The sequence below is a fragment of the Tenrec ecaudatus genome, chromosome 10, assembly GCF_050624435.1.
Source record: "Tenrec ecaudatus isolate mTenEca1 chromosome 10, mTenEca1.hap1, whole genome shotgun sequence".
Lineage (NCBI taxonomy): Eukaryota > Metazoa > Chordata > Mammalia > Afrosoricida > Tenrecidae > Tenrec > Tenrec ecaudatus.
In genome coordinates, this window is record NC_134539.1 from 36,991,193 (window position 1) to 37,017,966 (window position 26,774).

Here is a 26,774-nt window from a genome sequence, read left to right on the forward strand (position 1 = left end):
GTGAGTCAGCGTTCTCCTAAGTCCCTTCTGGTTGTTCCGTTCCTGTGCTGCCCCCGCCCCCCCCACACACACACACACACATCTCCTCATCTTTGCTGTAGAATCAGTGTTGACCTTTGGGTCTCATCATGGGTGACACCCTTTATTGTGTTGTTGTTTCTGAGAAAGGCAACCTCGGGTGGGTGGGTGTAGGCGCAAGGTCCCACAAGTACCGGGGCTACTGCCTCGGGCGCTGGTCCTCTAGTCTCCCGTGGACCAGGAAGTCAGAGCTGTTTTGAAGTTGAGTTCTGCCCCCCAAGCCCCTGTGTTCTCTCAGAGCTTGGCTATGATGTCCCTGAGCCAGCGTGATGCTGAATAAAACAGAAGCAAAAGTAATCACTGAAGAGGAAAGAAACGATATTGGTGCCTGACGAGGGCGACAGGGAGGCACTGCGTTGGGCTGAGTTGCCCAGGGAAACCAAGCCAGCAACACCCAGCTATGTACTAGAAAGAACTGCACATCAAGAAGTGAGTCCACACCAAGACGGCATCCCAGCCCAGGCCCACTCAAGTCCGTGGGTCCGATGCTAGCCGGGACGTGCCCCGCAGGCTGATGACACAGAGGCATGCAGCGGGATGGGGAAAGATCACCGGCCAGTGGGTGCAGAGTCACGTAGATCCATGGTCAGTGGAATGGCGGCACAGGGTGCCCTCAGGGTGGGGTGACCCACACAGGCTGCTCCTGGAGACAAACGCAGCAAGCAGGAAGGTGAAGGCACAGGGAGAGAGACAAGTTCCCAGTTTCTCCATACAAGAAGGCCACACCCCCAAGGAGGGGTCACCAAACTGTGGCCTGATTGACCCCGCACTTTCCTACAAATCCCACTCGACATATACTCATCCGGCGACCACAGGCATCGTAAGGGAGGCAGCCGTGTCAGTGTTGCAGGTGTGTGTGCCTCTATTTACATATTCCAGTGAGGTGCTGGGGGTTCCCTGCGGATTCCTGGCCCAGGCACCTCACCATGCACCCATCCAGCCACTCACCACCCGTCAGCCACTGATGCCTTCCTGTTGCTGCGAACTGGAAATAGACCGGGGGGCTGTGTCAAAGAGCCAGCCAGCGAAAGCCCTGGGGACCCCACCTGTGCAGTCCACACCCTCCCTCCCGCCGCGGTGGGGATGGCCGAGGAGCGGGTAGCCCTTTGTTCCGCAGCAGCTATCAGCAGGGGCTTCATTCCATGGCTCCATGAACTTTCTGAAGGCCCCTCATACGTGCACGGTGTGTTGAGAAGCAAATGCATTTCTTACTTAGAAAGCGCCAGCTTATGCTCCGTGAGAGATGATTGTCAACTGGATCGCGGCGGCTCGGCCAGGCACGTGACCCTGGGATGGCGCGCAATCAGTTGACCTCCGTCTTGTCCCAACGGGAATTTGTTCTGGTTCAAGCATTTCTCGCCTGTTCCGTGACAGGGGGCTCTTCTCTGGCCTTTCGAATATTGATGGCGGTCTTTTCTTTCTTACAGTTTATTTGGATTTCTTATCTTTATGTTATTTTCTTCTTGTTGTTTTGTTTGTGTTCTTATTGTTTCTGTGAGGTTTCCGGTCTGTGAAGCACAGGGGGAGCTGATGTATGGAGACAATAACCCACGCAAGCGTTCATCGGGGATGTGCAGTGGGGCTGGAGCGGGAGGGCATCTGGGGAGCAGACAGTGAGTGCAGGAGGGGGACACCAGCACTGATTGTGATGTATTTACAATGCCTTTTTGAAGCCATTTCACTACAGAATCGTATGCTGTGTGACTCCTGTAGCAAGAGAACTACTAAAAAGCAAAACCCAAGAATGTGTGGGTCTCTTCCTCGCTGTGCCCTTCTACTCTCTGTAGATCACGGTGTGGCCTCTCTCCTCTCCCTGCAGACCCGGCGACCCACGGCCACCTGGACCTCACAGAGCTCATCGGGGTCCCGCTGCCCGCCTCCGTGTCCTTTGTCACCGGCTTTGGCGGCTTCCCGGCCTACAGCTTCGGGCCCGGCACCAACATCGGCCGCCCTGCACGCACGCTCATCCCACCCATCTTCTTCAGGGACTTTGCCATCAGCGTTACGGTCAAGCCCACCAGTGTCCGCGGTGGAGTGCTCTTTGCCATCACCGACGCCCTGCAGAAGGTCATCTACCTGGGCCTGCGGCTCTCGGCTGTGGAGGACGGCTGGCAGCGGGTCATCCTCTACTACACAGAGCCGGGCTCCCTCGTGTCCCACGAGGCCGCCGTCTTCCCAGTGCCCGTCATGGCCCACCGGTGGAACCGCTTCGCTGTGGTCGTGCAGGGCGAGGAGGTGGTCCTGATGGTGGACTGTGAGGAGCACAGCCAAGTCTCCTTCCGCCGGTCCACCCGGGCCCTGAAGATCGAACCCAGCGCGGGGATCTTTGTGGGCAACGCAGGGGCCACCGGCCTGGAGAGATTTGTTGTGAGTGTTCAATCCCGCTCCCGGCAACCAGGGGGCTCCTGGGCACACATTTGCCACGCAGGAAAGACAAGCCAACAGCCGTGGGACCCTGGTGGTGTAGTGGGTTGTGCCTTGAGCTGCTTCCAGCCAAGGCCAAGAGTTTGAAACCCCCAGCTGCTCAGTGGGCGAAAGATGAGGTTTTCTATCCCCATAAAGATGAACGGCCTTGGAAACCCCCAGGGGCAGTTCTGCTCTGTCCCGGAGGGTCACTACGAGGCAAAGTCCGCTTGATGGCAGTGAGCAGTTGGGGTTTGGGGTGCCACTATGGCTAACAGGTTGGCAGCTAAGCTGCCTCAGACCCAGCAGCTATTCCACGAGAGGAAGACACGCCCGTCTGCTTCCAGAAAGAGCGCAGCTGTGGAAACTGCGGGGCAGCTGGACTCTGCCCTGCAGGGCTGCTGAGTCAGCATGCGTGCGGTGCCCGGGGTCGGAGTTAAGTTATTAGGATCGGTTTCTGATGTCCTCGGCGAGGCTTGCGTGGGATGGCGAGATGCACGCTAGGCTGAGGTCTTAACAGCTAGGGACACCCACCCGCTCGCCCCTACCTGTAGGACTTACTGACCTCACAGTTATCGACGGACAGCCTTCCTCTGGAAAGTGGGGAGCATACACCAGCGCCCCGGGTTAAAGTGCTGGGCATATTTTAAGGAAGGGGAGTCTCTGGGTGGTACAGAAAGGCAATTCTCTGCTGGTGGGGGGGGGTAGCCACTGAAAACTTTGGGGAGCACAGTCCCCTTCGGAACACACGCAGTCTCCCTGAGTTGGCATCAACTCTGCGGTGACTGGCGTGGTTTTGGGGGTCCCTGGTTAGTTCAGACTTGGAGCACAGTCCGCTCCAAGGACCCTGCCGGCGACGCCCGTGTGGTTTATGCTAGAGACATAAGATCAGCAGGGTGGTGGGCGCGGGGTGACTGGGTCACTGCATCCCGGTTGCAGGCAGCAGACCTCACACAGGTTCCTTCACGCACCCGGCCCTGCCACAAACACCAACGTGATTGTGGGGTGCGGATGTGTCAGCCGTGGCTCTGACCCCTCTGCTCTTCCACAGGGCTCCCTCCAGCAACTCACCATCCACCCTGACCCCAGGACCCCCGAGGAGCTGTGTGAGGCTGAAGAGTCCTCGGTGAGTCCACCCACCCCACCTCCCACAGCGGGCCTTGCACCTGGCAACGGCCCCACCCAATGCCTGGGCAGTTCCTCATCGCCAACGTCCATGGCATATCTGAAATCTCTTGTCTTGGCGACCGTGGCCTCGAGTCCTATTTTGGGCTTTGGGATCATTTTACTTTTTAAAGAGCTCCAGCCACGTCTTGGGTGCTGGGCATTCTGCTTGCTCTATACCCTGTCACGTTCTTCCGTGGCCATGGCAGGCAGTGGCCTGGTTTCCAGCCTTCCTGCCAGACAAGGGTGTCAGGATGCTGAAGTCTAAGGCATTCTGGGTGTGAATTCTTATAAAAGCACACCTAAATTTAGCTGGTGTGCTTGGCAAGTAGACTCGTTCCTGAGTTGTGGATGGGAGGGTGGGCAAAAGAAAATGGCTCAGTTCTCCCTCCCCTTCCCTTCTCGTCCCTCCCCTCCCTCTCCCATCCCTTCCGTTCTCTTCCTCCCTCCCTCCCTCCCTTGTTCCCTCTCTCCCTCCCTTCTCCCAAGATTTTACTAAGCCCCTGCCAGGTGATGGCCTCAGGCCGGAGCTGCAGACACAGAGAACATCTGGGTGGTGTCCCGGCCTCAGGCTTCCCACACACCTCTACCCCCAAACAGAGCGAGGGCGCCCAGGGTGGCTGAAGCACCCAGGAGGTGAAGGGCAGCGAGGGGAAAGAGGAAGGCCTAGACAGAGGTCAAGGAGGAGCTGACTCCCGGCCAGTGGCGAGCAGGAGGTCACCAGAGGAAGAGGCCACAGGGCCTCCCAGGCAGAAGGGGCAGCGGGATGCACAGACGTCAGCGGCCGAGCAGAGGGGCCGCATCTCTGGGGCAGCTGTGTCCACCCAAACTAGAGTGTGCGCTGGCTTCAATCACTCACAGCCCCCGCTGCCGTGCCCGCGGGGAAGAGCCCCGGTTGGACCCGGCTCTCAGGATGATCATGCTCCTAGAGCTGGCGATCCCGGCAAGCGGGAAGCCTTAGGTGTGCTCGGTCCATCACCTCTGTGGCACCCTGGGTGATGAAAACGCAGAAGCCACGAGCGTTGGTTACCCAGTGATGGCCCTCGGCCTCATTGGAAGCCATTTGTCGAAGGCTAATTATGAAGATTAAGGTGCCCGGTGGCACTGCCTGGTCATGCGGGTCGCAAGGTTGGTGGCTCTAACCTCCCAGCCACTCCACGCCCCAAAGCTGTCGGGCTTCATACTGCCTGGGGTGGCTGCGGGGAGATTGACTCCATGGCTGCCGCGGGGTGGGGGGTGGGGGGCGTGGGGGATGATGATGAAGGCCAGGCAGCCACATGAAGGGGTGCTTAGGGTGGGGTGGTTCCCAACGTAGCATTCCGATGGCAGACCCCGCGGAGGTTGGCAGTGCCTTTGGTCAGAGAATGAAGGGGACGTGGGGGAATGCAAGCAGATGGGTTGGAAAGACGGAAACGTGATCGTGTTTGGGCAGTGAAGTGCGGAAGGAGACAGGAAGAATAGCTACACTGTGCGGGTGTATGCACAACACACGCACTCTCGCTCTGTCTCTCACACACACACACTCACTCACCCTCCACGCACATATATACTGTCACACACACGCGCGCGCTGGGTCCTTCCACCTCTGGCTCTCCTGTAAGGTACCGCTCCTCTGCCTGATGTGGGTGATGTGTCCCACACAGGCCTCTGGAGAGACGAGCGGCGGGCTTCCAGAGACGGACGGAGTTGCTGAGATCCAGGAGGCCGTCATGTACACGCAAGTCCCGGTGAGTCCTGGGGCCCACCACACACGCTTAGTCCACCTTCAGGGGGCTTGAGGGCCGCTGGGGGAGCCCTAGAACCTCTGACCTACGACCTGCACCTCTGGCTTCCCAGGAGGAAGGTTCCAGAGAGCTCTAGCCGAAGGGGAGCTTTGTAAATACCCCAGAGGAAGTGGAAGCCCAGTTATCTCAGCATCTCCCTGCCCAGAGACAGACACTCTGCCACTCCCCAGCCCTGTGACCTTGGGTCACTCAACCTCTCTTCGTCTCAATTCCTCTTTTTTTCAGATGATGACTCAGTAACCCTGCTCCACTGGGGTCACTCTCCAGCCCTGTGACCTTGGTCACTTAGCCTCTCTTCCTCTCAATTCCTCTTTTCTACGGTGACAGCTGCCGTGACCCTGCCCCACTGGGTTGCTGCATGGTTAGAGGAGGCGTACCAACGCAGGTCTCTCCAGTACCCGGCATGAGGGCAATGGCCCTGACAGTGGCCGGTGTTTGGGGTTCAACTGTGAGGTGCAAGACTTCCCTGGGAGGTTCACTGTGGGCCACGGGAAAGGTAGCCCCCCCTACCCCTGCATCAAGGTGCAGGCCTCTTCCCTCCTGGGAATGTGGTGGGGGGAGGGGGATAGCTGAGACAAGAAAGTGGTCCAGGACCACTGAGTCAGGCCGTGGACACTGACCAGCAAGCCCAAGACAGAAGATGCCCCACCAATCACCTCGAAGAAGGTCTGTCTCGCTTACTTTGGACCCAAGCAAGGCAAAAGATGGAAACCAGACACCGGCGAATAAACGATCAGCCTGTGACAACCGGGCTCCAGGTAGAGCAGTCGGCCCAGAGAGCTCCGTGGATGTCGGCAGGTGTCATTGAGTTGCCGCTGGAAACACTTCTGGGTCCTGCCCATCCACGTAATCACTGCTTTGCTTGAGCCCAATGCTACAATTCCCGTGTCGATCCAAGGGGCTTCCCGCTTTCCAAGCATGATGTCGTTTCCCAGAGATTGATCCCTCCTGATCACATGGCCAGAGGATCTGAGCTGCCCCGGGTCTCCCTGGCCTTGCCTCCAAGGAGCGGTCAAGACAGATCCGTTTGCTCTTCTCGGAGGCCAGGGTCCTGTCAGTATTCCTCACCAACACTGCGGTTCAAAGGCGTCAGCTGAGCTCCAGCCTTGCTTCCTTCCTGTCCATCTTCTGCAGGCCTGTGAGGCAACTAGAAATACTGTGCTTGGGCCAGGTGCCATGAGTCCTCCTGGTCACAGCGTGGCCTTCCAACAGAGAGGCCTTCCGCAGCAGGTTTGCCTGATGCACTCCGCCGTTTGACTTCTCGATGGCTGCTTGCATGGTGGCTGCTGGTGTGTCTACATCAAGCGAGCTCCGTGGCAATGTCAGTCTTCTCTCCCTCTATCTTGATGCGGTCTGTTGGGGGGACGTTTCTTTTCTTCACGTTGAGCTCTCCTCCATTCGGAAGGCTGTAGTCTTTGACCTTGCTCTTTAAGTGCTTCAAGTCTTCTTGGCTTTCTGTAAGCAAAACTGGGGGACCGGGATAGCTCTGGGTTTTGGGGAGTCTGCCTCTGATCCCCATGCTGTGTTCTCCGTATACTCTGGCTCCCTGGATTCTGTACTCAGCAGACTGGCTGGATACGTTTGGCAAGAACATACACCCCTGACACACACTTCTCCTGATTTTAAGCTGCAGTGTTCCCTTGTGCTTTCAGGTAACTGCCCCTGGGGCCTGTGAGCTGGAAGGATATGAAAGCCACCTTTTTCAAACTACCCTTGGCACAAACGGGCCACGTGAGCCCCTAGCTGGAGCTACTGCATGGGTCTCCTAGTGCCTTGTCCAGGGTTTGGGCTTGGATCCTGGCTACTGGCCAAGGGTGGGCTGGGTGGAGTGGGCTTCCAGAGGCCTATTCCCCAGACCACATCCAGTTCCTGGGCAGTGGTGCAATCCTCTGTGCCCATCAGCCGTTGACCATCCAGGGGTGTGTCCAGGGCAGCAGGGCCCAGAGCAGTGGGGCTTCCTCAGCCTGAGGCTGTACCCTCTCCTGCAGCGACCTAGTTCACAGGCTGAGAGGGAGGCAGACTCAGGCCAGAGAGGGCCAGGAGAGGAGGCGGGGGATTTGAGAGAACATGAGACACTTGGAGCCCTGGTAGAGTAGTGGAGTTTTCATTGGGCTGCTCACTGCAAGGTGTGTGTGTGTGTGTGTGTGTGTGTGTGTGTGTGTGTGTCTTTACATTGGAATAAACAAAAAGATATGTACAGCAGAATCCGCACCAGCTGCTCTTGTACCATCCTCAGTCCATTGCTCAGCACCACCGCCAACTCCATGCAAGAAATATGAGATTTCCCCGCTCATAATGGTTCACAGCCTACCAGACCCCAGGGAGCAGTTCTACTCTGTCCTATAGGGTTACTGTGAGTCAGAATTGACTAGATGGCATTTGGCTTTTTAGCTGGAGGGGGTGGTTTTGAAGAGTGGAGAAGCCTTGGACCTGGACCGGGAAATGGGAAGGCACGGAGACAGAGAAGGGAAGAGGACCAACTATGTGCCTGGGGCTACTCTATCTAGTCCCTTCATCTAGTCCTGCACAAGATGGGGCTCACCCTCTTCACATACATTGGAGACCCATACTCAGGAAAAGGGGTGACCTTGCCAAAGTCGTCCAGGCGAAGGGTACCGTCTCCAGCCTGGACTCAATGGCTCTCCACCCGGCCCCCTTCCGGACCAGGCCACTTCACGCACAGAGGCAGATGGTGGTTGGAGGGGGGTCGAGGAACTGCCATAAAACAAATCCCCCAAATTGCCTGGATAAGTGATTGAAACAGGTTGTGGGTGAGTTGATGGGTTGGGGACTCTGGACACCTCAGTGCCTATAGCCCCCCATCCGTCCCAGGAGAATCCCCCCTGGGCTGGGGCTCTGAGGAGCGGCATGCCCTGTACCCTCTTGTCTGGTTCAGATGACCAGAATCTCTGCCACGTGCTCCCAGCCTCGCTCTTTGGAAAACGATCCGCCGCCTTCCGTGTCCTTTGCAGGGAACTCTTTCTCCACTGGTACATGGAGGGGGACCCCTAGCACAGGGGCGTCCCAGCCTGTCCCCTGTTCACACACACAGCCAGGCCAGGGGCTCCCGCCTCAGCGTCTCCTGGTAGGGCCCCAGGCTTCTCTTCAGCATCCACCCTTCGGGGACCGGGGATTTCCCTCCGAGTCTCAGACTTGGCCCTCCCCGCTGTCTGGCTTTTCTGTTGGAATGAATCTCACTTCCCCGTCTGCACGCTTTTTTTTTTCAGGCCACTACCCTCCAGCCACCAGCCACGGCCTGCGGGCTGAGTCACAGACTGCCTGAGCCTGCCCCTCTATAGCCCCTCCTCACTTAGAATAGGAATCCCTGCTCCCCCATTTGGAGGAGCCCTGGTGGCATAGTGGATTATTCGTTAGACTGTTAGCTGTTAGGTCAGCAGTTCCAAACCATGAGCCACTCTGCAGGAGAAACACTGGGCCTTCTACTCGCGTCGAGAGTTACAGCCTCAGAAACCCGCAGGGCCAGTTTTACCCTGCCCTATGGGGTCACTACGGGTCGGAACGGACTTGGTGGCAGTGAGTGAGGCTACCCCATGCCTGCCCTGTGCTCAGCCAGCCTCTGCTGATGCTGGTTTCCACTTGTGTCTAATGGATGGACATCCCTTGGCTCTCAGTCCTGACTGAGTACCACCATCACCTGTGGGGCAAGGTGTCAAGTCTGAGGAAAGATGCTCACCTGGGCTGCATACCTGGGCACTTGCATTCAGTAGGCTGGGAGGGAAGGGAACCCTGGTGGCATCGTGGGTCACGCACTGGGCTGCTAACCGCAAGGTCAGGAGTTCAGAACTACCGGCCGATCCTCAGGAGAATGACGGGGCTTTCTACTCCTATAAAAAGTCCCAGCCTCAGAAATCCCTAGCCTGCCCTATAGGGAGTTTTTGTTGGGAGGCCTGGAGGGAGGTTCTGGAATCTGGATGTAGGGGAGCACTCTGATGTGCCTCTGACCCACAGCCAGGGCTGAGGGCCCCTCTGGTGATGGCACCCAAATGCTAAGTTTCCCAAACATGCCAGCCACCTCCCTCTCCTTAGCTGACGGTTTCCCGGGGCAATCGGCGGGAGTGGCCGATTTTAGGAGAGCTTGGCTGTTTGGACCTGCCCAGCTGGGCCTCGGGACCCAGGCCCGGCGATTTGCTTCTGCTTGTGGAGAGAAGCACTCTGTCCTGCGTGGACAGAGCTGGGGGTGGGGTGGGGGTGGGGAGGAGCTCATGGCGATGCGACAGTTCATGCCTCAGCTCATCCCGTCCTACTTGCCTGGCCTGTCCTTCCCTGCACCCTCACTGAAAATGGCTGACCCTCCTTCAGGAGCTTGCCCGGAGCTTGCTCCTGGAAGGCCACGTGGCCAAGTCCCCTCCCAGTGCTTTTCTCCCAGGTCACCTTCCATCCCAGGGAGCTGTGCCTGGGTCTGCTGCTGCGTCTCCCAGCGGTCCGACAGTCCGAGGGCATGCACGCTGTCCCACTCGTTCATTCTTGGTCCTCAGCACTCGGCCAAGTCAGCCAAGACTCGGCCGATCTCAGGAAGTGACTCAACATTCCTGGTTTATCACAAACCATGCTGACCCCTGAGAGCCCACAATGCCCTGCTTGAAGCAGCACCCTGCTGCCCCACCGCCGAGGGTCAGCTCAGCTCTCAGCTCACCAGAATGGAATCCTGCCCTTGGCCAGGAGCTCTCGGCTGCCTGGCTGGCAGCTTGCCCAAACACACTGGCGGCTGATGAGCCGGAGTCTGTGATTTCATAGAAACCCAGCGGTCACACTTGGTGCCAGAACACAGCCCGCCGTTGCCCGCTACCCTGCCTTGTCCCACGGCCGAAGGCCTTAGAGAGCAGCCTCACCCTGGGCTCTCCTGGCCTTCCTTGGCACCAGGCTGAGTGGCTTCCACTCACACGCCTCCCCAGGAGAGGAGAGGAGAGGGCCCGCCCGGGGCAGGAGTCCTCACATGCCCTGCTAGGTGGTGTCTCCAGCTGGGAGACATGGCCAGTCCTCCTTGGTCTTCTTCTCCCTCTGCCGGATGGTGCTGGTCCTCTGCTCGCCCACCGTGGCCCTCGTTCCTGCTTCACTGGCCTCCTGGTGCAGTGACCTGGGCCTCAGCTTCCCTGGCCTGTGCTCTCGCTGCTGCCAAGGGGAACTCCAGAGCCCACCACTGGCCCATTACCTGCCATAGCCCTCACCCAAGCTGCCTCTTCCCACCAAAGAGCCAGCCTCTGTCCCCTGCTTCCCTGCATCATTGATTCAAGGTGTTGGGCCCAATGACTGGCATGCCCTTCCTCGTCCCGGCCCCTCCCTCAATTTCTGTCCTCTGAGACCCTGCTCACTCTTCAAGGCCCAAGTCTCTGCAGCTTCCCATCGTCCACCCCCCTCTGGACACTTGATGGTACTCGGAGCAATAGAGCTGTTTCTATAAAGCAGATGCCCCGTGTGTGTTTGCCATCTTGCAGAAGTGCTGGTGAGCAAAAAGACAAAGCACTCGCCTTGCATGGTAGCCCCCCTCTTTTCAGAATCTGAGAGCCTACAGAGCCCTGGTAGGGCACTGGTTGCGGGCTGGGCTGCTAAGCGCAACCTCAGCCTTAGCAACCGCCAGCTGCTTCCTGGGAGAAAGACCAGGCTTTCTACTCCGTGAAGAGTTACAGTCTCAGAAACCCCCAGGGACAGTTCTACCCTGTCCTATACGGTCACTATAAGTTGGCATCGACTTGATGGAGGTGAGTTTGGCTTTTTGGAATGACCGCTCATGAGAGCTGCCTCGGATGGGGCACCGTGCTGAGCTGTCCGTGCGTTTCTGCCCCTGGGGTGCTCCATGCTGTCCCCATGTTACAGAGGAAGACACGGAGACTCAGTGAGGGTCCATGACACGCCCAGCTTAGCAGGGAGACCGAGAGCTGGGGGTGACCCAGATCTGACTGTAAGAACTGAATCGTTAGACCCAGAGTTATTCTGCATCTGGTTTGGTTGTCATTGTTGGTTTTTTGGTATGATTTTCTCTCTGTTAAATCCAGGATAGGTAAATCTATCGAGACCATAACTAGGTTAACAGTTCCTCAGGGTTGTGGCAGGGGAGGTGGGGGGTCGTGGGAGCTAAGGATAACAAGTGCGAGAATGAAGGAACCGTTCTAAACTTGATGGTGGTGCTGATGACCCAACGCTTCCTAATACACTTAAACCACTGAATGACATGAGACACGGATCACATGCCAATATGACTGTTTGAAAATAACCCCTGAGTTACAGGCCCCTTGACAGATCCCCCTTGTTCTGATGGACCAGAGATTCTGGTCCAGGTGGGTCATCGTACCTGGACTCTGCCATCGGAGAAACCGTTTCCTATTGTGAGTCAGGATGTACTGCACGTGCTGCAATAACAAAGGAGCCCTGGAAACAAGACCAAGCTTGGTTTTCTCGCTCACACCACACATTTAGCACCTGTTGAGCAGATCGCCGGATCCGGCCACTCTCTGCTCAGCCACCTCAAGCTCAGCCCTGGCTTCCATGTCCTACTGCAATTTGGAGCCCAGCCTGCTCATCCTTCTGTTCGTTCATTCATTCATTCATTCATTCATTCTCCCATCTGACAGCTCCTTCCCTAACAGCTCCTCTCTGTCAGCCGGGAGGTGGGGCGGGGGTCACAGAGCTCAGCTGAGAGAAACAGAATGGTACTGTCAGTAGAGTCGTATTTTTTCATTCTCTCAAGCGTGCACCTGCCTCAGGCCCGGGGGGTGGGGGGGTGTCATGGCCCAAGTGCACGGCAGGTGGGTCTAGTTTCTCCTGTGGGTTTGACCTGCGCTCGCGGATATTAAACCTGCCTTTGGAAATAGCATTCTTCTCTCCTGCCAACTGAATGCCGTGGCTCTCGTTTCTGCCCTTCAGCCGGAAGCAGCAAAGGCAGACCCCATCAACATGCCTCCGACTCTCTCACCCCCCTCTGAGGATGTGGAGCTGTCCGGCGAGCCTGTGCCTGAGGAGACCCCAGAAGCCGCCAACCTGAGCTTCGTGCACAGTCTCTCTGAGCAAGGCAAGTCCTCACCACCTTCCCACGTCGTGGCCTCTCACCGCGCGTTCTGTGGTGTGCGTAGATGTAGAATCTTTGAGGAAGGACTTCCTGCTCCCCTCCTTTCATGACAAGAGCAGGGAGTCAAGTAACAGAGAAGCAACTCGCCAGAGGTGATGTGGGCCTCCTGGCCACCCTGCCCCTGCCCCTGCCCTTGCCCCTTGTCCCTCTGCCCCCTGTACCGAAGTAGCTCCAGCAGGGGATCCAGAGCAGATCTGTCCCTAGGCTGGCTGCAGCTTGCCTTGTGCCCAGGCCTGAGTTGGCTGGGCCTGTGCTCTCTGCCCTTTCTCAGAGGGGCTGGAGGACAGCTCATGGCAGAGCCAGGGGCAAGCTCACCCTCCACAGCACTGTTCCTCCAGCCAAGGCCCCCCCACCACCACGGGGCCTGGCTGGTCAGATTCTATTTCATTCATATGTGCAGCCCTACCGTAGACCCAGGAAGCACTCGAAAGAGGCACAATTCCGAACTATCTATATGCTGAGACTTTGATGCACACATGCTGTTTATACATCAAAACAAACCAGGAGCCCGCGCCGACTCAGAATCCTGTGGGTTTCCGAGACTGTAACTCTGCACCGGAGTAGAAAGCCTTGTCTTTCTCCCGTGCAGCAGGTGGTGGAGCAACTCCTGACTCTGCAGTTAGCAGTCCAAGGAGGAGCCACTTTATATATAATGCCTATTGGGTGGGGATTCGCTTGCTAACTGAGAGATCAGCGGTTCAAACCCACCCGTGGCTCCAAGGGAGCCTCAGAAACCCCATAGAGGTCACTGTGAGTCAGGATGGACTTGATGGCCATGGGTTTGGGTTTTTTGGTCTGGTGATCTGAGCCCGCCAGCTGGTCCACAGGAGAGAATGCTGTCCCCTGCACCTGTGGTGGGGACAGCCCAGGAAAGCCCCGCGGGACAGCTCTACTCTGTCCCAGATGCTTGCTGTGAGTCAGAGCCCACGTGGCCATGCTGTGAAAAGTGAGGAGGAGAGACCGGTGGATCTCCTTCTGAGAACTCGGCCCTCGGAAACCCCCGGAGCACAGTTCTGCTCTGATGCTCTGATGCTCAGGGGGTCACCCACTGGGTGACGGCGTGGTTGCTGTTGTGTTTTTCTGGGGGGAGTAATGTGATGGTTTGGGCTAGAATAAAATGCCCTGAGTTGCCATATATGAATCACCACCAAAGAAACATGGTCCTCTCAGTGCTGCCCCTCTAGTTGATCCCCCTGGCCCATGCACTCAGGGGCCAGCCTTCTGTGGACTGTAATTTCACCACCTGTGCTTCTGTACACTGCCACGCCCCCATATCATATGCACAGGTGATGATTGTTTGCATTTCTGCCATCAGTTAAGGAATGCTGTTGGAAAATCTCTTCTTGGGAAGTCCGTGGGAGAGAGGAGGCGTACGGTGCTAAATAGAGGGAGATTGAGAATAATTTAATAATGTCCCCATAAATCCTCAGTCAGCGTGCTGAGGTGGAAATACTCCTGAGCCGGGACGAGGTGGTTTCGATGATGTCCCTGCTCTGCCACCTCTTGGTTTCCAGGCCTGGGACAAAGTGTTTCATGATTCCAAATCTTGCATTCCTTAGCGGTCCTCTGGGAGAGATGAGAGGTCGCAGGTGGCCCGGAGGTGGAAGTGGCTTTCACAGTGAGTGCTGTGCTCGGTGGGAGTTAGGTTCTGTGCAGGTGCCAGGGGCCGGTGGGGGCCCGGGCTTGTGCCTCTCCTAGGCTGGGGGTGCGTCCGAAGGAAGGAGAGCCAAATGTCGGCTGGTCCCCAGGTCCCAGTGCTGCCAGCCTAGTCCCTGGGATGAGCCAAAGTGCTTATCTGGCAGATAAGAGGGCAAGCGGAAACAACCGAGTGGACAGAAACGTTCCCTTTCTTCTTGAGTGGACCGCTTAGGTGCTGGAGGAAAGGCCTCTGGCTAGGGGATAAAAAACTCACTCACCACCATCTAGTCAGTGCTGTCTCACAGTGACCCTACAGGGTAGGCAGAACGGTCCTAGTGGGTTTCCAAAACTATAACTCTTTACTGGGGTAGAGAGCCTCTCCTTTCTCCCGAGGAGTGGCTAGTGGTTTCGAACTGCTGACCTGGAGGTTAGCAGCCCGATGAGTAACTATTGATTTTATCCCAAATTCCCCTGACACCATCCTCGCCCCAGCAACGTGCTCCTCCTCCCAGAGACCAGACTCCGTGGCTGCTTGCACTGCTCCCCCTGGTGGTCAGAGCAGGGAGGACGAGAGTGGTTGGCCGGCTGGGTGCTGGGTCACTTGGTCTTACTGTGGCATCAGTATAGCACGCAGAGGACCCAGCCCCCCTCAGTCACTCACTCTCAGTGGGACTTTACTCCCCACTGAAAAGTGGGGTTAATAGCAACAGAATGTTAACATGCAGACCAGAGCAGGACACACGAGTTACGTGGTGACAATGTAGTGGCTAAAAGTGTCGACTCCCGTCCTGGATCTGCCCAATTGTCAGTGAGGTGCTTAGATGGGTCCTTTGTACAGCTGGTCTCGGAGGATTACTGAGGGGTCCCTGGGGCGTGCTTAGCACTGAGCCTGGGCTGCAGCGGGCACACACTTGTATGAGCCTTGTTCGCAGAGATGGGTGTGCACTGGAAGACTAGAAAGGTCCTGGTGTGCATAGATAGAAACTGCAGGAGAGGCAACCATGCTTCTATAAGGGCATGAAAGAGAGGCACGGCCTGGGCAGCAGAGCCTCCCCAAGCTTAAGAAGTCAATGGTTTTGATAGGGCCATTTCCTTAGTCAAAATTGATATGTGTTTCTTGGGGCAAGATTTCTGGTTTGGACAGTTGCGTAGTCAGTCTTACAGGTTTGTTTTAGCTCTTTGCTGAGTCCTCTTCTCAGCAGGTACAAGCACAAAAATTAAAAATGGAGTTGTTGCAAGGGTGTCTGGGATACTTAGCATAACAAATTGAGCATGTGCGTAAGCCCTTTATTCTTAGTGCCAATCCTGGGTTAGTGCTGGGATGGCCAGCTTAGGTCACCCAGCAGTCACCAGTGTCCCAGCCGTGCATGTCCCTGAACCCAGTGGAAGCTGGTCTCTCGGGAGGAAGAAGTGTGATCTGATAGACACCTGAGGCGTAGACTTCACAGATCTCATGGTTCTTTGACAACGTCATGCTGTTTGTCCCGCTCCACAAGTCCGTGTTCTGCAGTCTGCGGTTTCCCTTGAGAGGGCCTGCTTCCTGTAGGCGTGTTTCACCTGTCCAGCTGGTGTTTCCTCTGGAGCCTATCTCCAACAGGACACTTTCCCTTTCTTCACTTTAATTTGGTACGTTGCAACCGACATGTGTTCTTGTAGTGAGAATTCAATCCATACAGCGTTATCTATGCCCAGAAAGAACAGTTTCTTCCACTTTCCCCACTAATAGCCTCTTGAGGAGAGAGCTAATATTAAGCATGGTTTGATATATATACTTGCCTATATTTAAGATAAGGCATGTATCTCATGTACAGATCACCACTGAGAATGATACACCTATTCCTTGCACATCAAGATGACCAGGTTCCAAAGACCAAGGCATTAAGCAAAAATTAGTGTTCTGTAAAAATGGAGGATTTTCATGTCAGATCACAAATGGAGGATGGCGACATCATCACATCACTGCTAAATGACCTCATTACACACTGCCAACCCCCTGAAAATCATGGCCCAGCCAAGTTGACACATAACTGAACCGTCACAGCCAGCGTTACTACCAGATGCGTGTCCGTACTCTCACTTACTGCCCTGGAGTTGGCTGCGACACACAGTGACCCTGCAGGACTAGGTAGAACTGCCCCTTTACGCTTCCATGACAACTCTATAAGCGCCTCATCTTTCTCCTGTAGAGCAGCTGGTGGTTTCAAACTGTCAACCTTGCGGTTCTCAGCCCAACTCATACGTAACGCACTATATATACCACCAGGGCTTCTGATATAGGTCTTTAGTCAGATACAGAACTAGTCGGATGGTAGGTTTTTCACTGCGGGCATAAATGTGAGATGTCGGATAACGAGGTCGTTGCTAAGGGAGGCGGAGGTGTAGTTGATTCACACCCATTGTTGGCTGTATGCTGGAGACTGGCCTCTGTGGCTTCTCTGTATTGACCTGCTACCTCCTTATAGCGCGTCGGCTTCAGAACGACCCTGCGAGGCGGAGGCCTTATTATTCGCTGTATCAATGAAGTGCCCGAGGTACAGGCTGAGCAGCTATCCCAGAGCATGTGGCTCGCAAGCAGCAAAGAGGGGCGCAGACCCCGCATTGGGGCCAGAGCCTGTGGTCTGAACCCCCAGCGATACAACCTTTTTAAGAGTATTTTTCTGCATCTTGTTCACCCTGCCCCCGCCCCCACTCCCCACCCAATCCTGTATTATGGACATGTTAACAAGTCAGTAGATAAAAGTAGCATGTTCATTCTCAAGACTGCAAACTGCCATTACTGACTTCAGAACGCCTGCTTCCTTTAGGGTCTGGGGAGATCCTGAATGACACCCTGGACGGGTTTCACACTGTGGACGGCAACCCCATAACGGACGGTGGCTCGGGGGATGGGGCCTTCCTTGGTGCCGTGAACGAGAAGGTGAGGAAATGGTGAATTCCATTCGTTCCATCCAGAGTACACGGGTCTGCTTATCTCACGGTGGCTGGTGTTAGACAGCCCAGGGGTGGTGTAGCGGGAAGGCACGGCCACCTCCTTCCTCATGGGGCGGGGTCCCAGGTCCCCAGAGGCCCTCCAGAGATGGAGGAGGAGATGCCACTCAGCCTTGCCCCTGGCCCCTCACACGCCCCTCTCCATGGTAACCACCTCCCCGGGCTCCATTGTGAAGCTGTCACAGCCTCTTGGCCCTTGGAGCCCCGTCCATTCAGAACCAGATGACCTGCAGGACGCGGCCCTGCCAGACTGTGTGCTGTGAGACCTGCAGAGCCAAGTTTAGAAAGGCTGGACACAGTGCGGTGCAAAAATCATGCACGTATATTCTGTCACCATGACCTCTGCTATCAGCCTGGAGGTCAGCCCACTCTCTCCCTGTCCCCTCATGAGTGCTCCTAGCTCTCCGGTCCACTACCTGAAAAAGTCCAGCCCAGTCCAAGGTAAGATCAGAAAGTCAGCAAAAACACCTACACAAGCCGGGCACCTCCAGCAAGGAAGAGAAGGTGGTCAGGGAGTTCCTGTCCGGGTTCTGACCGACACCTCCCTCCTGGCCCAGGGTCTGGCCCGGCTGGGGACGGGGAGGGAAGAGGCACCATGGGAGCTGGTTGGTTCCATTGTGTTCTGGAGCCTGGGTGTGGAAGATGCCTAATGGGCAGAACTTCCTCTCCTGGGGGCTTGGAGGTTCTCTCCCCAGGGATCTTGCATGACGGTTCCTGGTTGACCTTTGACTTCTGCCCGGCTTCTCCCCAGACTCTGGATGTTTAGAGGGCCATGTTTCAACATGGCCGTTATCAGCCTCTTTCAAGGAGGAGTTGTGTCTTGACTGTGTCGTATTTGTCCCAGTAAAGCAGCTGCAGAGCAGGTCTCCCCCCCTGCCTCTCTCTCTGCGTGGCTCCCTTTGTTTTCCCTTGACACGAGTCAGGCACCAGTCCCGTGTCCCCCAAATTCCAAAGGACATATGCCACTCTCACCAAGTGGTGTGTCAGGGAGCCCTGGGAGGGAAAAGCCATGGCGTGTTGACCATCAGTCTTCAAAGGTGTCCCTACTCGCCAGGCACTCACCCCTCAAACAAATCCCTGTCCTTTTTTATGCAAAGTGCAGGTCGGCCAGTGGAGGACCTCAGGCCGACCCAGTTTCATCGCCCTTCAGCTGGTCCCAGTTCAGTGCCCTGGCCCCTTCTAACCGGATGTGGGGGTGCAGGATGCTTATTGAGTAGCACTTGCCACTCCTCCCCCATCCCCCAGGGCTTGGTTAGTACTGTGGGTTAGACATTGTGCTGTTAACCACAGGTCGGCTGTTCAAACCTACCAGCAGCTCTTCAGGAGGAAGATGAAGCTGTGTATTCCTATAAAGACTTACAGTCTCGGGACCCTGATAGAGGGTCGCTTTGATTCAAAACCAATGTGATGGCCGCGGGGTTTTGTTCGGTTGGTTGGCTGGTGCGGGGCTTTACCTGAAGTTGAGTCAGCAAGAGTCTCAGTTAACATCACATGCTGTCATGTTCTCTCTGTTGTCTGGGATAAGGGACTGAAGAGAACACGTGGAGTAGGGCTGGGGGTGTTTCAGTAAGTGGGAGAAATGCTCCTCTCAATAGCCCGCTCCTTATGGGACCTGCCGAGACCCGCGACAAGGGAATGCAATTGGTCAGCCTCGCCTTGTGCAGGAGGGTGCGTGTGAAGAACAGGAAAACCAAGCCCAACTCGCGGCCACTGGGCCTGCTCCAACTCAGCAGCTCATAGGATGGAGTAGAACTGCTGAGTCTAAATCTTTACTGGAGCAGAAAGCCTCTTCTTTCCCCCTCAGAGAAGCTGATGGTTTCGAACCTTTGGATTCGTGTAATGCCCAGTGGGTAGCCACTATGGCACCAGGGCTCCGTAAATAAAGCAGACACGCTCTGGAAGACAGGTGGAAGAGTTGCTATCCGTTGGCAAAGCTGTTCTGTTTCCATTGTCTTGCTTCCTGTGCTGCCTTCAGTCTCCCTGTGCGTTTTCCACGGGGCGCTGAGTCCCGGAGGCAGAGAGGAAGCTGTGGCTCCCAGTCTGGGGAGGACTGAGGAGACCGGCTCACCGCCTGCTGTCTCTGAAGCACCGCCCCTCAGTGGCATTGGCCCTGTGCTTACAGCCTGGCAAGGGAGGCAGGCATAAGCCCACTGTGGAGGAGAATGTGCCAGTACCAGCGTCTGGTCCCGGCACAGGGTGACTCAGGAGGCGGCGGCTGTGCAAAAGTGTTAGTCAGGATGGACTAGGGAAACATTCATAGAAGCTCAGATGTGTACAAGAAAGAGCATTATAGACCAGAGCAATTGAATATTGAAAAAACATCCCAGTCCAGATCCAGTCCATAAGTCCGATATTACCCCATATGTCCAATACCAAGCTATACATTCCTCTGCAGACTCACACAGCTATGCAATGATGCTGAATGCAGGAAAGTCACAGACCAGTGAGTGGAAAATCTTATGGATCCAGTGGTGGTAGAAACACCTCAGCACTGGCGTGGGTCTCCACGTGGCTCCTCCACTTCCAGGACTCTGGCTGCATCCGTGTAGTTCCATGTGGCTTGTGAGAAGGAAGATAAAGCAGAGAGAGAATGTGTCCCACCTCCAGAGAGGAAGACAGGAGTTCCCAGAATCCTCCAGAGAAGGCCGTGCCCACACAGAGGCCTTGTTGGCTATGGCCTGATTGACAGTCTAGACTCTGCCCCTTTGCAAGTTGACAGATGATGTAAGCAGACTCGAAGGCAAACACCAGACTTGGGTGCCCTGGAGGTCTGCCCTGCCTCCATGGTCCTGTGAATCTGTGCTGCTGTGGGGCTGGGGTGGAACCGTGTAAGGGGATCCGTGACACTAGGCAGGTAAGCAGACCTTAGGATAACCAGCCGTTCCGAGTCCACGGGCAGCTTCACTGTCTGGACACAGCTCGGAGGGTGAGGAGAGCAGGAGGAAGGGACTCAGGACTCACATGGAGGAGGGTGGGCAGGGTGCTATGCTGAGGGCACTGTAGGGGACAGGAAGAAAGGAAATGTGTGTGACTAGTTGAACGTAAAGCTGACTTTACCCAGTTCACAAGAAAAAGTGAAGAAGAAGAAATTGCCCTGAAGTGGAGGCACCGCAGAAATGCCCTGGACTGGGCAGGCCCCAGTAGTTGGTTCTCTGGGCACAGACACGCTGCCCAGGACCGTGGGCTCAGCAACATAGTCTCTCACGTTAGCTTCACTTTCAGGGTACACGTGCTGAAGAAGGCTTAGCAGCAACAGCGGCAACTGACGAGGCCGAGGGTCCCACTAACACAACCTGGGAAGCAGAGAGTGGCAGCGGGGAGCTGGCCCCCTCCATGCCCACCGAGCAGCCAGCAGTGAGGGTCACGACAGTAAGTATCAGCCCTGGGTGCTGGGGGGTGATGCTCGTGGGAGTCTGGTGTAGAGGAGGGCCTCTCTGGACTCTGAGCAGGGAGACAGGGGCACAGACTGGCCCACCAGGTGGGTGGTCATGGGCACTGCATGGTGCCAGGATCCTGGCTGGCTCGTGGAGGCTCCTGGGGTCAGAATGGTTAGTGGGGTAATAGAAACCCAGGATGCTCAGGCGCCACGGAAGAGGGGCCAGTGGCCCAGCCTCATGGACAAGGAAGTCCGAGGAAAAGATGCCGCTGGTCAAAACAGAAGGAGGGGCTTCAGAGCTGGGGTCAGGAGGCACACGGACCCGCAGGGGCAGAGTCTAGGGCCATGAAGAAGATGGGAGGAGGCCAGGGAGGCTGCTAAGACCATCGTGGGCTGGAGACAAAGGCAGGCAGCACAGGAATGTTCAGCAGAAAGGGGAGCCATTGGGGGATATTGAGCAAGGAAGAGTTTGGGGAGAGCCCCTTGACCACCAAGGTGAACGATGGGGAAGACTGGAGGTAGGGGATCTGTTAGGGGGAACGACTAGAATGTTCTCTCGTACAGATGGCAGCCTGGGAAGGCCAGGGGACCATTCTCCTCTGCAGCCTGGGTCACTATGAGTCGAAGTTCACTCAGTGACCCCCAGCAACAGCAAAGGGCCTGGCAAACTGTGTCCGAAGCTGCCACCGTGTGAAGGCATCAAGGCCTGGCGCGTGTCCACTGGACTTCTAAACTTGGCTGCAGGGACCAGGGGAGAGCGCTTTCAGGGCTGTGGGAAGGGTGGCCACCAGGCTGCACTCGGCTGGTGCCAGGACACACAGCTCCCAAGGAGAAAGTTAGCATGCCCGAGGACCTGGGTTCTGTTCCACACAGGGGCTAAGTCTCTCGGGGGATGCCCATTCTGGGAGTCCCAGCACAAGCCTCAGGGTGACAGGCAGGAGCCAGGAGAAACCTCTGACAGGGTGCTGGGGCGACCATGCCCTGGCTCTGTACCAATGCACCCCGGGGGCTGAGGGTGAGGCCAGGTGAGGGCTTGGCAGTGCGAAAACTTTGATGAGGGAGCGATAGCGTGCTGTCTGAGGAGCCAGGGTGGCGGGTCCAGTGACACAGTCCCTCCCGGTGGCTTTCTTTCCAGGCTCCAGATAACGAAGGCAGTTTAGCAGCCACCACGGCAGGGGAGGCCGAGGTATCTGTCAGCACCACTGGGGAAGAGGCTGAGGCTGGCAGTGTGTCTACCCAGGGACCAGCCCCCTCCGTGTCCACCGCCAAGATCCTCGGGGAGGAGGCTACCCCGGTAAGGAGCGTCAGCGGCTGGGAGATGGAGCGTGTGGCTGCCAGCAGCCCCGGCCTTCCTCCCTGGCAGACGGCAGAGGCTCCGTGAGTCTTGGCTGAGAGAGTGTGTGGAGGAGGGGATAGCAGGCCACCATGGGGATCATGTGAACTCCTGTTACCAGGCCCACCTAGGCCTGTCCAGGCAGCCCCTCACCTGATGTCCTTCTGGGGGAGGGCCACGGTACAGTGGGAGGGGCATCCAGCTCACAGCTCTGGCCAGTGTGCAGGTTGGGTCCATGAATAGAGTGGTCACAGCCATCCTCTTCGTTACTGTTACTGTCATCCTCCTCTTTCTGTCCCCCTCCCCTTACTCACCCTCTCCTGCTCCACCGCCTCTTCACCTCCCTCCCCTCCCCTCCCCGCACCAGGCCCCAGTGGGTCCCCGTGTCTTAGCCGAATAGAAACCAGACCTCGAGGAGCTGCGGTCTGGAAAGGGAAGGGCCACCTGTGGGGATGGACAGCATTCAGCTCCTGGACCTGTATCCAAGGAGGCAGAGATGTGCGGGCCGGCACTCAGGGGCGCTGGGCCGGGTGGCGTGAGGGCCGCATTTTAACCCCGGGCTCCCAGGACTTGGCGGGGCTGAGACAGCGGTGGATGAGAGGGAGAGCTGTACAGACAGACGGCAGTTGCCCGGTGTCCACAGGCCTGGGCACCCTGCAGCCCCACACCCACGGCCTCAAGGTCGCTGGCCCTGGGACGTGGGTGAAGTGGCATTGTCCCACACATCGATTGCATTTCAGGGTCCAGAGAGTGAAGGAAGTGGGGCAGCCACTGCAGAAGTGCCACTCAGCACTGCGGAGGAGGCCAGCAGGGCCCCCACGGACGGGCTGGCCCTCCCGACGCCCACAACAGTTCCTGGAGGAGACAGCGCTTCAGTAAGTCCACCTCGGGCCCTCTCTGCCTCTGCCTGACTCACGGGAGGGAGAGGCCGGCACCGTGGAGCGGACCAACTCCCGGCCTTCCTGGGGGTATGTTCCGCCCACTTGAGGGCAGCAGGCCTCCAAGCCCAGAGCAGGACAGAGGGCATCCTGGCTTGGTGTCTGTCCTCACCCCCTTCCCGGTAGTCAGAGCAGCCTTCCTTGCTGGGGGTGGGGAGTGAGCCTTGGGGGAGACGCTCATTGCAGGAGGGATGTGGGAGCCGGTGGTCCTGAGACCCTGTTGGGAGAAACAAGCATGTGGGTCAGAGTGTTTTGGATGGGACTAGCACTGATGATTGCTTGGTGGTCAGCTATGAGACGGAACAGACTTTGTGGCAGTGGGTTGGTGGGTTAGGTGACCGGCTCTCCATGCTGGTCTTCTTCCCAGGGTCCTGACGACGGAGCTCCATCTGCAACCACGGACCAGGCCCTGACCACTACGTGGGAAGACCAGTCCGGCAGTGCGCCGCCCCTTGGGCCTCCGCTCCCCGTCCCCACGGCGGCTCCTGAGCGCACAGTCACTCCAGTAAGTGGCCGGAAGAACTGGGTGTGGGGCCTGACCGGCTTCCTTAGCGGCGGGCTTTCATGTGGGGCTACCAAGTGCAGTGGGGGCCTTTGGCCAGCAGAACCCATCGCCAGCAGGCTGCCCTATGCAGAGGGAGACATGAGAGGCAGACAGCTAGGTGAGCAGGCTTCACATCCCGGGGCCCCCTCTCCTGTCTCTCACTGTGACGAGAACCTGCTCTAGGAAGATCGCCCCAAGGTGTGCGTCAGGCACAGCGCCCAAGGTTCCTGGCCTGAGCACGCAGCGGCCTGGAGATTGGCTTGGCAGGACTCGCACTGGGCGGAGAGGCTGGGGGCTGCCTCTCTGAGTCTGGGCTGGAAGCAGCTTCTTGCATGGCTCTGGGCCTCGGTTCCCCATCTGTGGGAGAGGGCAGAGGTCAAATCGAGGTGCAGCAGGCACGTTGGAAAGCCCTGCACACAGGGCTTGTCTCCATGCTAAGTCTCTCTTGTTCTTCCAGAAACAGGAAAGCCGGGGCTGGGGCTCAGGGTGGGCTTGCGTGAACTGGGGGATGGGTTTGCCCTTTGGCCGTCAGTATTTTACAGGGAGGCAGTCCATCGGTGTATGGAATCAGCTCCCTGAGTCGCACTTGGTCACACACGCTTTGAAAACCAGGACCTAAGCTACTCGCTGCGGTGGGTCTGGAGGCTCCGGACCGAGGAGTGAGATTGTGGTTGTTAGGAGCCATTGAGTCAGGTCCAGCCCAGAGCCGCCCGATGGACAACAGGATGAAATAGGACCTGGTCCCACGCCATCCTTCATGTGAGCCCAGCGATGCCGCCACTGTGTCAGTCCACCTCGTCAAGGGCCTTCCTCGTTTTCACCCCACCTCTACTTCACCAAGCACGCTGTCTTTCTCCAGGGACTGGTCTCCCTGACAACGTCTCCAAAGAGGAGTGAGGAGGACCCCAGAATTCCTATTGCCTCAGAGGCTTTCCCCATGTCTCAGGGGTTGCTCCCAGTTGTGTGGCCCGGGGTTTGGCTTGGTTTTTTTTAACCATCTGGCTATTAAGAGCTGTCCACACATTTGTTGAACACATGAGAGTTGGCCGTGGAATAGAGGAAGACCGACGTAGGATCGGTGCGTTTGCATTATGGTGCTGGCGAAGACTGGTGAAAGCGCCGTGGACTGCCAAAGGAACAAACACGTCAGTCTTGGAAGACATGCCGCCAGACTGCCCGTTGGAAGAGCGGATGGCGAGACTCTGCCTCGTGTGCTTGGCACATGGTTGGGAGGAACCAGTCCCTGGAGAAGGAGGGCATCACGGGTTGGTAAAGTAGAAGGGCAGCAAAAAGAGGAAGACCTTTGCTGAGCTGGATGGACGCCGTGGCTGCAGCAGAGAGCAGAAACGTGGCGGCAATGGCAAGAATGGGCAGGGCTGGGTGGCGTTTGGTTCTGTTGTGGTCGGATGGCGGTGAGTCGCAAACACCCCAACAGCATCCATGTGCTGTTCCGCTCATGGACTGGGGGTACAACTCAGGGTCCTCGGCACAGGCACGGGGAAACAGAAACGTACTAGGGCCTAGTCCTCCCTCCTAGGGAATTCACAAAGTGGGGCATCAGCTCAGGGGCTCAGTCTGGAACTGGAGACAGATGAGGATGACCTCATTCCCACCCCCACGGAACTCACAGTCCAGGTGGGACAGGAGATGCAGAAGCTGTGTGTGAGCAGACACCTTTTGTTTGATTTGGCCCCACCTACCCCCTCTGGTGTTAAGTACGTGGGTGATTGGTGTGGCGTCAGGAGTCCCATAGGGAGAATTCTGCTCCTGGAATGCCCTTGGCTCGGGATGTTACCTGGGCGTCAGGACCACTGTCTGAGAGAGGGATTGGGATAAGAACTCAGCTTTGTAACCTGACTGCACATGATACAAGCCTGGGAAGCTTTGGACAGGGCAGGTGTCTGGGCCCCATCTCAGACCAGTTGTTGAGATGCCTGGGCAGGGCTGAGGCTCCGGGGTAATCCAGTGGGTGCCAGCTCTGGGTCCCTTTGGACTAGCCCTGTGCCTGCGGCCCCATCGTACACATTGTGTGTGACCTCTTCAGTGAAGCCCCACTCTTGTCTGCTCTTCGCACCAAGGTTTATAAATGCAGAAAACAAGGACCAAGCCTCCCCCATGGGTGCTGGCAATGCGCATTTAGGTAGCCCCATCCTCCTCTCTAACACTATGTTACGGGAATGCTGAAAGGACACGCAAGGACTCAGAACATAAAACGTGATCCACATTCCCATCACCCACTTGGAACAGTCATCGATGCTTGGCCAGTCTTTTGTCATCTGTTCTGTCCCCTACGGCAGGTTCTCCATCTGTCTATCCATATATCTGTCTCTCTCAGAGGAAAAGACTGGAATCGTCTTTAACATCAACCCCTATCATTGCTCTCATATGTTGCTAAGAGGTTGACCTGAGACCTCTCCCCGCGACCCCCACCATGACATCACCCATTTAACAAAGTGAACCAGGGTCCCCTCCCAGCAAGAGAGCCCTTGTGACACAGGGTTAGCACCTCTGCTCACCTAAAGGGCACCAGTTTCTGCACCAGCAGCTCTGTTGCAGAACCATGCGGCAGTCTGCTTTAGGAACACTGTGGTGCTGTTCGACTGTCCTGTGGGGTCTCTGTGAGTCCAAAGGGGTTCGACCGCTACGGAACTGGTCGGGCTCACTCAAATCATCCGATACCTGGGCTGGTTGTTTGTTTGTTTGTTTAAAAGCCTTTGATGGTTAGTATGTGCACCACTGTACTCCAGATAAGAACGACACAGGTTGAGTTGGTATGTCCCTTGATTTTTAAATCACGATTGCCCCTCGCCTGCCTTTTCTCTTCCTGCCATTCGTCCGTTGAACAAACCGGGTGCCTTGCCCTCAGATCTTTTGTGTTTTCTGCTCTGAGAAATTGGCGCCCGACAAGCTGGGCCAGTGGGCAGAGGGATTGCTTTGCTCTTTCTGGGAAACTCTTTGTCGACATATATGTAGACTGACAGTCTTAAAAACCACATAGAGTTAATCCCAAAACATCTGGTCTAGATCTGATATGTGCGAAGCCTTCCTGTACGGTGCACAGACGTTCATCTCAGTGTTGGCTATAACGGGGAAAAGTCGGGATCAATGGGAGGACAATAGGGACAATGGCTGAGTTGGGAAGTCCATTCGCACAATGCAATACTGACCAGATACTAAAATCCTAAGGAGCCCCGGTGGATCATGGCTGACTCGTTGGCCCGCATTGACTGGGAGTAGATCCTGCTGGAGGCAGGATCATGCCATGATCATGCTAAGTGAAACAAGCTGATTATAAACTTGTGTGTCTTGCATGGTCTTGACGATTTCATAATGCACATATGCAAAAGGGTGAGAACAAAGCACCCGGAATGCTCCTAGTTGTTGCTTTGAAGCGGTGGAATTGTGGGTGGTTGTTAGGTCCTGAATAGGCACATGGCCATGGCCTTT

At 56.6% G+C, this 26,774-nt stretch overlaps 1 protein-coding gene across 2 annotated transcripts in view; it reads left to right on the forward strand.

The window, feature by feature from the left end:
* COL15A1 (collagen type XV alpha 1 chain) overlaps positions 1–26,774 on the forward strand; it is a 104,083-nt gene that overhangs the window by 39,891 nt on the left and 37,418 nt on the right. For both annotated transcript variants that reach the window (XM_075560211.1, XM_075560212.1), the window contains exons 3-11: positions 1,898–2,445; positions 3,533–3,607; positions 5,289–5,372; positions 12,309–12,453; positions 16,953–17,065; positions 20,359–20,505; positions 21,648–21,806; positions 22,586–22,720; positions 23,151–23,288. In XM_075560211.1, the coding sequence (XP_075416326.1) occupies positions 1,898–2,445; positions 3,533–3,607; positions 5,289–5,372; positions 12,309–12,453; positions 16,953–17,065; positions 20,359–20,505; positions 21,648–21,806; positions 22,586–22,720; positions 23,151–23,288 (1,544 nt within the window). The remainder of the gene's footprint in view (positions 1–1,897; positions 2,446–3,532; positions 3,608–5,288; positions 5,373–12,308; positions 12,454–16,952; positions 17,066–20,358; positions 20,506–21,647; positions 21,807–22,585; positions 22,721–23,150; positions 23,289–26,774) is intronic.